The sequence below is a fragment of the Nematolebias whitei genome, chromosome 22 (assembly GCF_014905685.2).
Source record: "Nematolebias whitei isolate Nwh7 chromosome 22, NemWhi1, whole genome shotgun sequence".
Classification (NCBI taxonomy): Eukaryota; Metazoa; Chordata; class Actinopteri; order Cyprinodontiformes; family Rivulidae; genus Nematolebias; species Nematolebias whitei.
The window spans coordinates 1,258,811-1,269,423 of NC_056519.1; the positions used below are offsets into that span (position 1 = coordinate 1,258,811).

General features: G+C 47.7%; 1 protein-coding gene across 1 annotated transcript in view; it reads right to left on the reverse strand.

The window, feature by feature from the left end:
• The window catches only part of eps8a (epidermal growth factor receptor pathway substrate 8a), a 33,371-nt gene that overhangs the window by 13,391 nt on the left and 9,367 nt on the right, over positions 1-10,613 (reverse strand). The window contains exons 3-19 of the mRNA XM_037695612.1: positions 10,221-10,288; positions 10,091-10,147; positions 9,284-9,351; positions 8,559-8,720; positions 8,327-8,476; positions 7,579-7,661; positions 7,365-7,501; positions 4,394-4,452; positions 4,094-4,220; positions 3,578-3,666; positions 3,279-3,353; positions 2,940-3,088; positions 2,122-2,299; positions 1,902-2,035; positions 1,213-1,312; positions 853-990; positions 732-767 (exon numbers count right to left, since the gene is read on the reverse strand). Coding sequence (XP_037551540.1) covers positions 732-767; positions 853-990; positions 1,213-1,312; positions 1,902-2,035; positions 2,122-2,299; positions 2,940-3,088; positions 3,279-3,353; positions 3,578-3,666; positions 4,094-4,220; positions 4,394-4,452; positions 7,365-7,501; positions 7,579-7,661; positions 8,327-8,476; positions 8,559-8,720; positions 9,284-9,351; positions 10,091-10,147; positions 10,221-10,288 — 1,810 coding nt within the window. The remainder of the gene's footprint in view (positions 1-731; positions 768-852; positions 991-1,212; positions 1,313-1,901; positions 2,036-2,121; positions 2,300-2,939; positions 3,089-3,278; positions 3,354-3,577; positions 3,667-4,093; positions 4,221-4,393; positions 4,453-7,364; positions 7,502-7,578; positions 7,662-8,326; positions 8,477-8,558; positions 8,721-9,283; positions 9,352-10,090; positions 10,148-10,220; positions 10,289-10,613) is intronic.

Genomic DNA, 10,613 nt, shown 5'->3' on the forward strand with positions numbered 1-10,613 from the left:
TGTAATTATTTTTTCTATCCTTAACATGTTTTTGTCTTTCAGATACACCTGGACCTATATCTGGACCTGGACCTATACCTGGACCTATACCTGGACCTGCACCTAGACCTGGACCTATATCTGGACCTGGACCTATACCTGGACCTATACCTGGACCTATACCTGGACCTATACCTGGACCTATACCTGGACCTATACCTGGACCTATACCTGGACCTGGACCTATATCTGGACCTATATCTGGGCCTGGACCTATACCTGGACCTACCATTCTGTGTTTGTCTGTCTCTCCTTCCTGTCCTCTCAACCAGCCGGTCAAAGCAGATGGTCTCTTGTCCTGATCCTGGTTCTGCTGGAGGTTTCTTCCTGTTAAAGGGAGTTTTCCTTCCCACTGTCTCCACTGTGCTTGCTCAGGATGGGAGACTGCAACGAAGCCAAGATTCATCTTGTCTGCTGGATTCTTAGATAGAGAACTTTACTAATTGTTTTTTTTATGTGAATGTTCCTGTAAAGTCCCTGAGACAACTTGGTTGTGATTTGGCGCTTTATAAATAAACTGAATTGAACTGAGACCACCAGACCCACGAGTCCTGAACCGGCAGAGTTAAAGAGACTTGGTGGTACCACATGTTCCCAGACTGTTGGACTGTTCCTTTAAGAAGATCCACAGCAAACAGGAAGTGGAAACTACAGGGCAGGAAGCAGACAGCACACAGCCTGACTCGTCCTACCTTGAACAACTCAAACTCCTTCTTTGGCATCATGAGCTTCAGTGATGAGAAACAGAACATGAAAGGAGATGAGGTGGCGTGAGGATGAGTGTGGTGATGAAGGTGCGGTCCGTGTGGGTACCTGGATGGTGTGGCTGTAGACCGGTTCTCCTCGGTTTGTGTCCACAGCTTTGGTGACCTCCAGGATGTTGTTTGGCACGTAGCCGGACGCTCCGCAGCCGTTCCGAACCTTCCACCACTGCTTCCTGTCGTCAAGCACCTGACAGACGAAACTCAGGGTTTAATGAAGAGCAGCTGTTTTTTGGTTAAAAGGCCGAGATCCTTGAGTCAAAGGCATCGCTCGCTTTGAAACGTGCTTCAGCTTCTGGATCTGTTGTCTACTCATGGTACCGTTAGCTTTTAGCTAGCCTTTTGCTGCTTTCAGTAACTGTCAGTAACATTTGAGCAGAAAATATATTTTTTCTTCTTAATGTCCTTTTACCTCGACGAGCTCGTCTTTAAGAACCGACAGCTCTATGCCGTTTCTCGCCACAAAGTCGAACTTCGATTTGGCAAAAAGAAATCTGTCGGCATCAAAACCTCTGAAACACAACAAGCCGAAGGATCAGTTATCACAGAAATACTCTGATCGTGCACAGAATCAAACTGGGAGAGGCTCATTCAGGCCGTTAGCTCCACACCAAGGCAGAAAGACATCAGCAATGACCTCAGAAGCAACATCAGTGTGGTAAGGGTCAAAGGTCATATCCAAACTGTTGCAAAATTTAATCGAAATGGAGCTAGTTTCAAATCTTTGGTTTTGGCATCAGAGCTCCATAATTTCTACCATTAATTTGAAAAAAGTGCAGAATGTAAATTTAGAGCCGAGGAGAAACGAGCCACCGTTAAAAATCAGACGTAAACACCGACAGGTTGAAGATCAGAAAAGAACAGATCGAACGTTTCGTCTCCGTGGAAGAAGAAACGCTCGAGTCAGGACGAGCTCCTCAACAATTTCACCGTTCTCTTTGAATCGTTTCAGGCGTTCGCTCCGGTTCAAAGAACAAAGTACGAAATAAAACTCAAACTGAAGTAAGAAACTGATGAAGAGGGTTCCACCAAGCGCCGGTTCTGACAGAACACAGAGCGGTGGGGTCGGTTCTCCGGGGCGTCATGTGACCTGTGAGTTACCGGTCCACACGGCGGCTGAAGGCGTGTTTAAACGCCGCCACGGCCGTGTCCTGATCCAGAACCTGGAGGCGTTTGTGGGAGGAGCTGGAGGAGGCGTACCCGTCAGCTGGAGGGAACCTCGGCACCGCCAACTGCTGCCGGCACAGAACGTACAGAACACACGTGTAAATGACCCGTTCTCGTCGGTGGGTTCTTGGGGTCCTGCAGGCGTCTCACGGACCTCCTGAGTCCGCCACAGGTCCTCTGTTCTCTGGACCTCAGGGCCGGCGAGGCGTTCAGCCAGCTGCATCACTTCCTGTTCACGACTCGCAGCCACGGCAGAGAACACGGGAGGTTCCCATCCGTCACGGAACCGCAACAAACAGGGAGGGAAGTAGTGGTCCTTTGGCCACTCAAGCCTGGAGAAGACGAGGAGAACATTATGAGAACAACATGAGAAAATCATGAAAACATCATACGAAAAACATGATAACTTCATGAGAACATCATGAGAACATCATGAGAACAACTTGAGAACATCATGAGATCATACGAAAAACATGAGAACATCATGAGAACATCATGAGAACATCATACAAAAACATGAACATCATGAGAACAACATGAGAACATCATGAGAATATCATGAGATCATACAAAAAACATGAGAACATCATGAGAGCATCATGAGAACGTCATACAAAAACATGAGAACATCATAAGAAAAACATGAACATCATGAGATCATGAGAACATCATGAGAACATACTAAAAACATGAAAACATCATGAGAACAACGTGAGAACATCATGAGATCATCATGAGATCATACGAAAAACATAAGAAACTAAAGAGAATAATGTGAGAACATCAAAAGATCATAAGAACAACATGAGAACACAAAGACAACGTTGTGAGAACATGAAAAGAGCAAGTCAAAAACAGGACCAGAACCAAACCAAAACCTAAGACCCATTTGAGAACCAAACTTTACGATGACACGCTGAGAACAGAATGTGAAGAACATGAACAGAACCAGATGTTCCCTCACGTTCTCACCTGCATTTGGTCCACCCATCTCCGAGAGTCACCCACAGGTGGCGTTCCTCCACCGTTCCTGAGGCGTGGAGGAACTCGATGGCGTCCTGGGTGAGCAGAGGAACCAAGACGCTCCGAGCCAGATCGGTACCGCCAGATGCCTGGACCACCTGAGGAGGAGAAGGAACAAGATGTTCTCCTCTGAACTCTGCTTTTCTTCTTGAAATCCATCATATCTGCTTTATTTTTAGCTTTCAGGCTCCATCAGTTGTTCTGGTACAAGAACTTTCTCCATCAGCAGAAGTGACATTCTAGAAGTTGGATGATGATGTCACTTCCTGCTCAGGAGACAGGACCTACCATTCTGAGTGGCGTGAACAGGAAGTGGACCAGATCCACGGCGCTGGGGTTCTGAATGTGATCCTTCAGCTTGGCCTGCGGTTCAGAACACAAACATCAGGTTCTGCAGGTTCTTAAGAACGAGACCCACAAATTGAAACAGAACCCGGTTTCTGCTCAGTCCTCGGTTTCTGAGGACGATTCAGATCTACGGTGTTTCTGTCCATGATCAAACATCTCCAAAGTTCTGCTGAGCAAACGACGCATGAACAAAAGCAGTTCTCAGCAGAGAACCGACAGAACGTTAGAGGAGGAGCTACCAGCTGGTTGAAGGCGTGCTTGAACTTCTGAAGACAGTCCACGAACTCGTCCTCACCGGGGGCTTTGGACCTCAGAGACAGGACGCCCTCTGGTGGACACAAACAAAGACGTTCTCCTCAGAACACCAAGCACAAACAGCCTGATCATGTGAGCCACGCTCTCCTGGGGTCTCCAGCAGGTTTGGTCTTCAGACCAGATGATGGAGGTCGGTTCTGTGCCGTCAGAGGTCACAGAACCGACCTCCATCATCTGGTCTCAGGTCTTCAAACAGAACCTGCTGGAGACCCCAGGAGGACAGAGATCTGTCCACAGACTCACCGTACGGAGGACAAACGGTGCCACAAACATAAAACTGGAAAACTAACCGGTTCAAATATAAAAAACAAAAACAAACACACACACACCTGACACACACACACACACACCTGACACACACCTTTCAGGTGGTTCTGCAGCTCAGATGTGTCTCAGATGTGTCTCAGGTGTGTGACAGACATGTCTCAGGCGTGTCTCACCTCCAGGACCTTTCTTCCTGCCCTTCTTGGCCTTCTTCCTCCTGGACAGCTCGCTGAAGGCCTCGGCGGCCTTCTGGAGTTTGGTGATGAAGAACTCGATGTCATCCAGGATGTGGTTCAGGATTTGCTGCAGGAAGGACAACAAGGTGGTCTCAGGACACGTTAAGGATTAAACCTGAACAATCATAGCCGGTCCAGTTCTCCGCCCGCCCCCTTCTGTAAGGAGACCAGTGTCTGTGCTCTGAACTGGAACTGGACTGAGCTGCAGCTGTCCTCAGACAAGACAGATGTGAGACTCACCACGTCCCGGTCCACTAACAGCGCCGTCATGTCCCCCGGCCTGTCGTCCTGCTGTTCGTCTGCAACACAAACATCCAGAACTTCACAAGACGGACCAGAAACGGTCACAGGACCAGTTCAATCTGAGTCCAGAACTGGTTCCAGTCAGGAGCTGCTGATCACCTGATCGCTGTGTGGTACAACAACGCCAAGGCAGAAAGACATCAGCAATGACCAACAACGTCCTGTATTGAGGTGCTTGGTGAGAGGAGGCGGAGTCAGGATTAGACTCTAGGGTGTCACATGATAGAACATGTTTCTGATCAACACCAGGAACTATCCTGCCCAATCTCCAGCATCACTCTCTGTACATCACTCTGTGCATCAATCTGTGCATCAATCTGTGCACATCACTGTGTGACTCACTGTGTGACTCACTCTGCGCGCGTCACTGTGTGACTCACTCTCTGTGCATCACTCTGCGCGCATCACTCTGTGCATCAATCTGTGCATCACTCTGTGCATCACTCTGTGCACATCACTGTGTGACTCACTGTGTGACTCACTCTGCGCGCATCACTCTCTGTGCATCACTCTGTGCACATCACTGTGTGACTCACTCTCTGTGCATCACTCTGTGCGGATAAGGCCTTGTGGTTCCCCAATCTGTTGCGGAACCCGATCCGTAATGTTGCTCATTGGAAAATGTGCTAAAAGAAATACTTCCGAGTCGCACAGCTCTACATTGAATATTCTAGATTAAGGAAAATGTACTGGTATAATTCCATTTATGAGTAAGAACTGTCTTAATTTACTTAGAAAAGTGTGAGCTCTATCTCCGCATATCCTACGTCCGTATGATCTTTGTGGACTTCACATCTGCCTTCAACACCATGATCCCCCAAACCCTGATGGACAAACTATCCACACTAGGACTAAGCCCCTCCATTTGCAACTGGATCCTAGACTTCTTAACAAACAGACCACAGTCAGTGAGGATCCACAACTTCTCCTCCTCCACCATAACCGTCAGCACTGGCTCTCCTCAGGGATGTGTGCCGAGCCCCCTCCTGTTTACTCTGCTCACATATGATTGTGCAGCTACCCATCCAGGCATTCACATTGTAAAGTTTGCAGATGATACTGTGGTGGTGGGATGCATCACAAACAATGATGAGTCCAGCTACAGGCAGGAGGTGGAACACCTGGAGAGCTGGTGCAGAGAGAATAACCTTCACATCAATGTGAAGAAGACAAAGATGATCGTGGACTTCAGAAGAAACCAACACACCTACACCCCAGAACATAGGAGGATCTGTGGTGGAAGTGGTCTCCAGCTACAAGTACTTGGGTGTGCACCTGAACAACAACCTCAGCTGGAGCAACAACACCACCAGCCTGATGAAGAAAGCTCATCAGAGACTCTACTTCCTCAGGCGGCTGAGGCGAGCTGGTCTGGAAGCTCAGTCCTCACCTCCTTCTACAGGTGTGCAGTGGAGAGCATCCTGTGCTCCAGCATCAACGTGTGGCATGGAGGCTGCACAGCTGCAGAAAGAAAAGCTTTGCAGAGAGTGGTGAAGGCTGCACAGAAGATGTTGGAGTCAGTCTCCCCACCATCACAGACATCTACACCTCCAGATGCAGGAAGAGGGCCACCTGCATCATGAAGGACCACACTCACCCAGCACACACACTTTTTGCCCCACTCCCCTCAGGAAGGAGGTTGAGGAGCATTAAGTGTAGAACCACTAGACTGAGGAACAGCTTCTACCCTGAGGCTGTTAAGACTCATGAATCTCTAACCAGAATAATCACTGTGAAAAATCACATCATGTTGCTGCTGATCTGTTCCAAGTTGCTGCTGATCTGTTCCAAGTTGCTGCTGATCTGTTTCAATGTTGCTGCTGATCTGTTTCAATGTTGCTGCTGATGTGTTTCAATGTTGCTGCTGATTTGTTTCATGTTGCTGCTGATGTGTTTCATGTTGCTGCTGATGTGTTTCATGTTGCTGCTGATGCGTTTCATGTTGCTGCTGATCTGTTTCATGTTGCTGCTGATCTGTTCCATGTTGCTGCTGATCTGTTCCATGTTGCTGCTGATCTGTTTCATGTTGCTGTGTTCATTCGTGCTCATCTGCTCACACAGACTCATGTTCGTGCTGCTGTTCAACGTAATGTTTTTATGCTACTAGTGCTTAGTGTACATTTAGTTTATGTTTTTCTTAGTTCATATCTTAGATGTTGTTACTGTTTTTCTTATACATTTTATTGTTGGATGTAACTGGGACCCTGTGAACATCATCTTGTTCCACCACATGTACCACACGAGGTGCGAATGACAAAGAAACTCCGACTCTTAATGTTGCTCATTTACACCACTCGTATTTCTGTTCACATCATTGTCATGTTTACGTCATGGTTCAAATGATCTGCAGCTCCATTCAACCTTTATTTACACAAGTTGATCCCATTGAGCCTCGAGGACTCATTTACAAGAGAGACCTTCACCACTGAGCGGAGCCGTTTCACCATGGATATAATTCATTCTGTATCTTGCAGGGTTTGCTCATTCAGGCTGGGGGGGGGGGGGGGGCAGGTCCAATGTGTCGCAGATCATCTGAACCAGTGATTGTAACGGAAATACGAGTGGCGTAAATCAGCTGCATGAAGATCGGTGGAGACAGAGCACGTACTTTTCTAAGTAAATAAGACAGTTTGTATTCATAAACAACTGCGATCTGTGCGACCCGGGAGTACACTACGGATCGTGCTTCTGTAACTGATTGGGGAATAACAGGCCTCTCTGATGGGGGGGGGGGGGTTACAGACTGATGAAGACTACAAGCTTCTTCCTGCATCGGTGAACTTCTCCTTGTGTCATCATAAATCTAAGTAATTTCATGTTTAAAAAAACTGAAACCGTCAAAAATTCTATTTTCTTCTGAAACAACACTCTGAACCGGTGACCCCACCCCCTCTGTGACATCACTCACAATGCTGCTGCTCATTGGTCCAGGCCGACCAGGCGGCCACGCGGCCCTTAGCATCCACCTGGTTGGACGATGCCGGAACCTCGGGGGCGGGTGTGGCTGGGGGAGGCGGGATGATGCTGTCACTCTTCAGGATCATCCTGCAGACAGACAGATCAGCCAATCAGCTGCAGGCATGAGATCAGGTGACGGGATGCCTCTGAGGAGGAGTTCTTACTTCAGGGTTTCTGGTCGTTTTTTCACTTTGCCTCCTTTGGCATCCATCATGGCACTTTCTACGTCTGCGTGGATCAGGTTGGCCTGTCAGAACATCTTTTATTAATTTAATAAATAACAGAACCTGAATGGTTTTATCTGTCCAAGCATTCTGAATAAAACCTTCATGCCACTGGAGTTCCACAGAGATGTGTTCTTGGTCCTTTCTTATTGGAGCAGCAGCTTTTATTATCCATGTCTAAATGAGTCTGGACTTTATCTTGGATCTGTTTGTTGAGTAACTCAGCTGTGAGATGGGTGCCAGTACTTGGACATCTGAGTCAGCATGGTGACACAGTTAGCTAAACGCTAACTCAAAAAGGAAATCATTGAGAAGGCTTCAAACCCTGTTTCCACTGTACACTCTCTGGTACGTCATGAACCACTTCGGTGATGCAGCAGCTGAGAGGACTCCAACAGACCATTAAGTTATGTATTCAAAAAGATGTCCGTCACAGCGAACTTGGCAAAAGACTCAAATTCAGCCACTTTTTAAAATACTGACCTAAAATTTGGAGTGGTAGTCGAGGACCGTGATCTGTAACACACTGCTGGACTGACAAAAGACGTAACGTGAAAACCCCTTCAGTATTTCTTCATGACGCGTTTTAAAAGCTTCTCCTCAGACCGAGCCTTTAACTGCCTTACAGCGGATCTGTTCCTCGTCACCTGGTTCTGGGCGGCTCAGTGGGCTGATCCAGGGCCTTTACCTTGATGTCATCACACTGGAACAGGTGCAGGTCCGGTTTAGTCTGGCTGGGGTCTTTACACACCAGAACCAGGATGGAGTCGTAGCTGCAGGCGTTCATCACGGCCTGGCAGAGCAGGACGGATGTGATGGGGAAGTTCTCCAACTCGTTCTGAAAAACAAAACACTGACCAAACTGGACACGGTCCCTCATTCTCCTAGTTCCTGCTCCACATCCAAAGTTCTGGTCTCACCGTTGTCTCCAGGTCAACGAGGCTGACCGTCTTCTCCTCCACCTGCAGCAGCATCTCCTGAGTCCACACCTTCCCTTTGGCGTCCAGCAGCCGCAGACGTCTGATGCCGTCCTCCACCGTGACCATGCCGTCTTTACGGTCCAACACGAACGTGGTCAGGTGCTGAGGGGGACACAGGTTTTTACTACGAGTCTGACCCAGCTGGTTGGGTTTGGAGCCGGACTCTGAAGTCCAGCAGACCCGGCTGTTCAGAACACCCAGCGCTTGTTTTACTGTCACACGTTCTGGGTGATTCAGATCAGTCTGTTCCGTCAACATCGTCTCCAAGATTCATTATACAAGTTTTATCTGACACTCCTCATAACTCCTCATACCTCCCTCATAACTCCTCATACCTCCCCCATAACTCCTCATACCTCCCCCATAACTCCTCATACGTCCCCCATAACTCCTCATACCTCCCCATACCTCCCCCATAACGCCTTATAACTCCCACACAACTCCTCATACCTCCCTCATAACTCCCCCATACCTCCTTGTACCTCCTCATAACAGACTAACAGAACCCTGAGGCGACATTATTGTTGTTGTTATTATTGTTATTTATGTTTGTTGTTGTGTAACGCTGCCTGGTTTCCCAACATAACTTTGGTTCCGTGCCTTCAGAACCGCCTGCAGCAGTGAAAAGAACATGGACTTTCTTTGAGGGGACGGGCAGTTCTCACCTCCACGTGGTACTGGGACGTGTCCGTCAGGCTGTTGATGCTGGTTCTGGTGAATTGTTTCCTGTGTTCTGGACAAAGAGTCAAATTGGTCAAACGTCTGAGGAACCTACGAAGAAGTTCTGCTGAAACATCAAGTCTACAGCTGTAAGCCTGACGCAGAGTAACCCAGAGTTCACCCATTGAGCCGGCCGTTCTCAGTTATTCAAGTTTAAAAAAACGCAGTTTCTCTGCAGCAGAACCGGCGGTCCAGATCTCCACCTGGACATTTCCTGAAGTCCTGTTAAAACTAAACCAATCACCTGAACCTCCAGTGTGAAAACAAAGGTCATAAACGTCTGTGTTTGTCCTCAGGGAGGCATTCATCCATAAATCAGAGCTCGTTACTGATCTGTTGTCAGCTCTGTTTGTTCTCTTCAGGAGAACAGAACCTTATCTGGTTCTGCTGAGACGTTATCGGTCAGCACACAGCCCCCCTGCAGCTGAAGATAAAACGGACCAAAAACAGGACCTCAAGCCGAAAACGAGCTCACCTGGTGCCTTCAGGGACACTCTGTAAACTTTGCATCATTCTCAGCAGTTTACAAATTCACCAGCACGTGCTGCGTTTAAGGACTGGTTGAAAGCTCGGTCCTCTGGGTTTCCTGCATGGATCCTTCTGGAGTTTAAACATAAATAAAAACTAAGAATTCTTCAGAAATCGAATGACCCAGATTTTCACAGGTCTTTAAACGCAGCATTTTAAATCAAACCCACACAAACCGGACCCGTTAAAAACAAACCGGGTCGGTAAACTGAGACTGGGCTCACTTTGACTTTTCTTTTTCTGTTTGGAAGAAGAGCGGAGGAAGTAGGACTCTTCTGATTCTGTTGATCCAAACACACGAGACGTTTAACGGCACAGAAACGGACACGGATCAGAACCAGAACCAGAACTCACCATACAGAGCTTTGGCACCACTCTTGGCTTTGCTCCTGCGAGGATCTGGAGACGGACAGTTGTGTCCACTGAAACACACAAATGCATCATCAGTTTGGTTTATGGCTCAATGTTCTGGTTCTGTTGGACCTAAGGTCCGCCTCAGGCGACCTTTGACCTCTGCAGATAAACTGAACTCATCAGAACCGAGGAACAAATGGGCCGAACTTTGTTCACATCAGAATTGTTTCAGACTTTTATTCTGAAACTCAGGAAGACTTAAACCTTCATCCTCATTCACATCACCTTACTAATCATCATCATCCTCATTCACATCACCTTACTAATCATCATCATCATCATCCTCCTCATTCACATCACCTTACTAATCATCATCATCATCATCATCCTCAT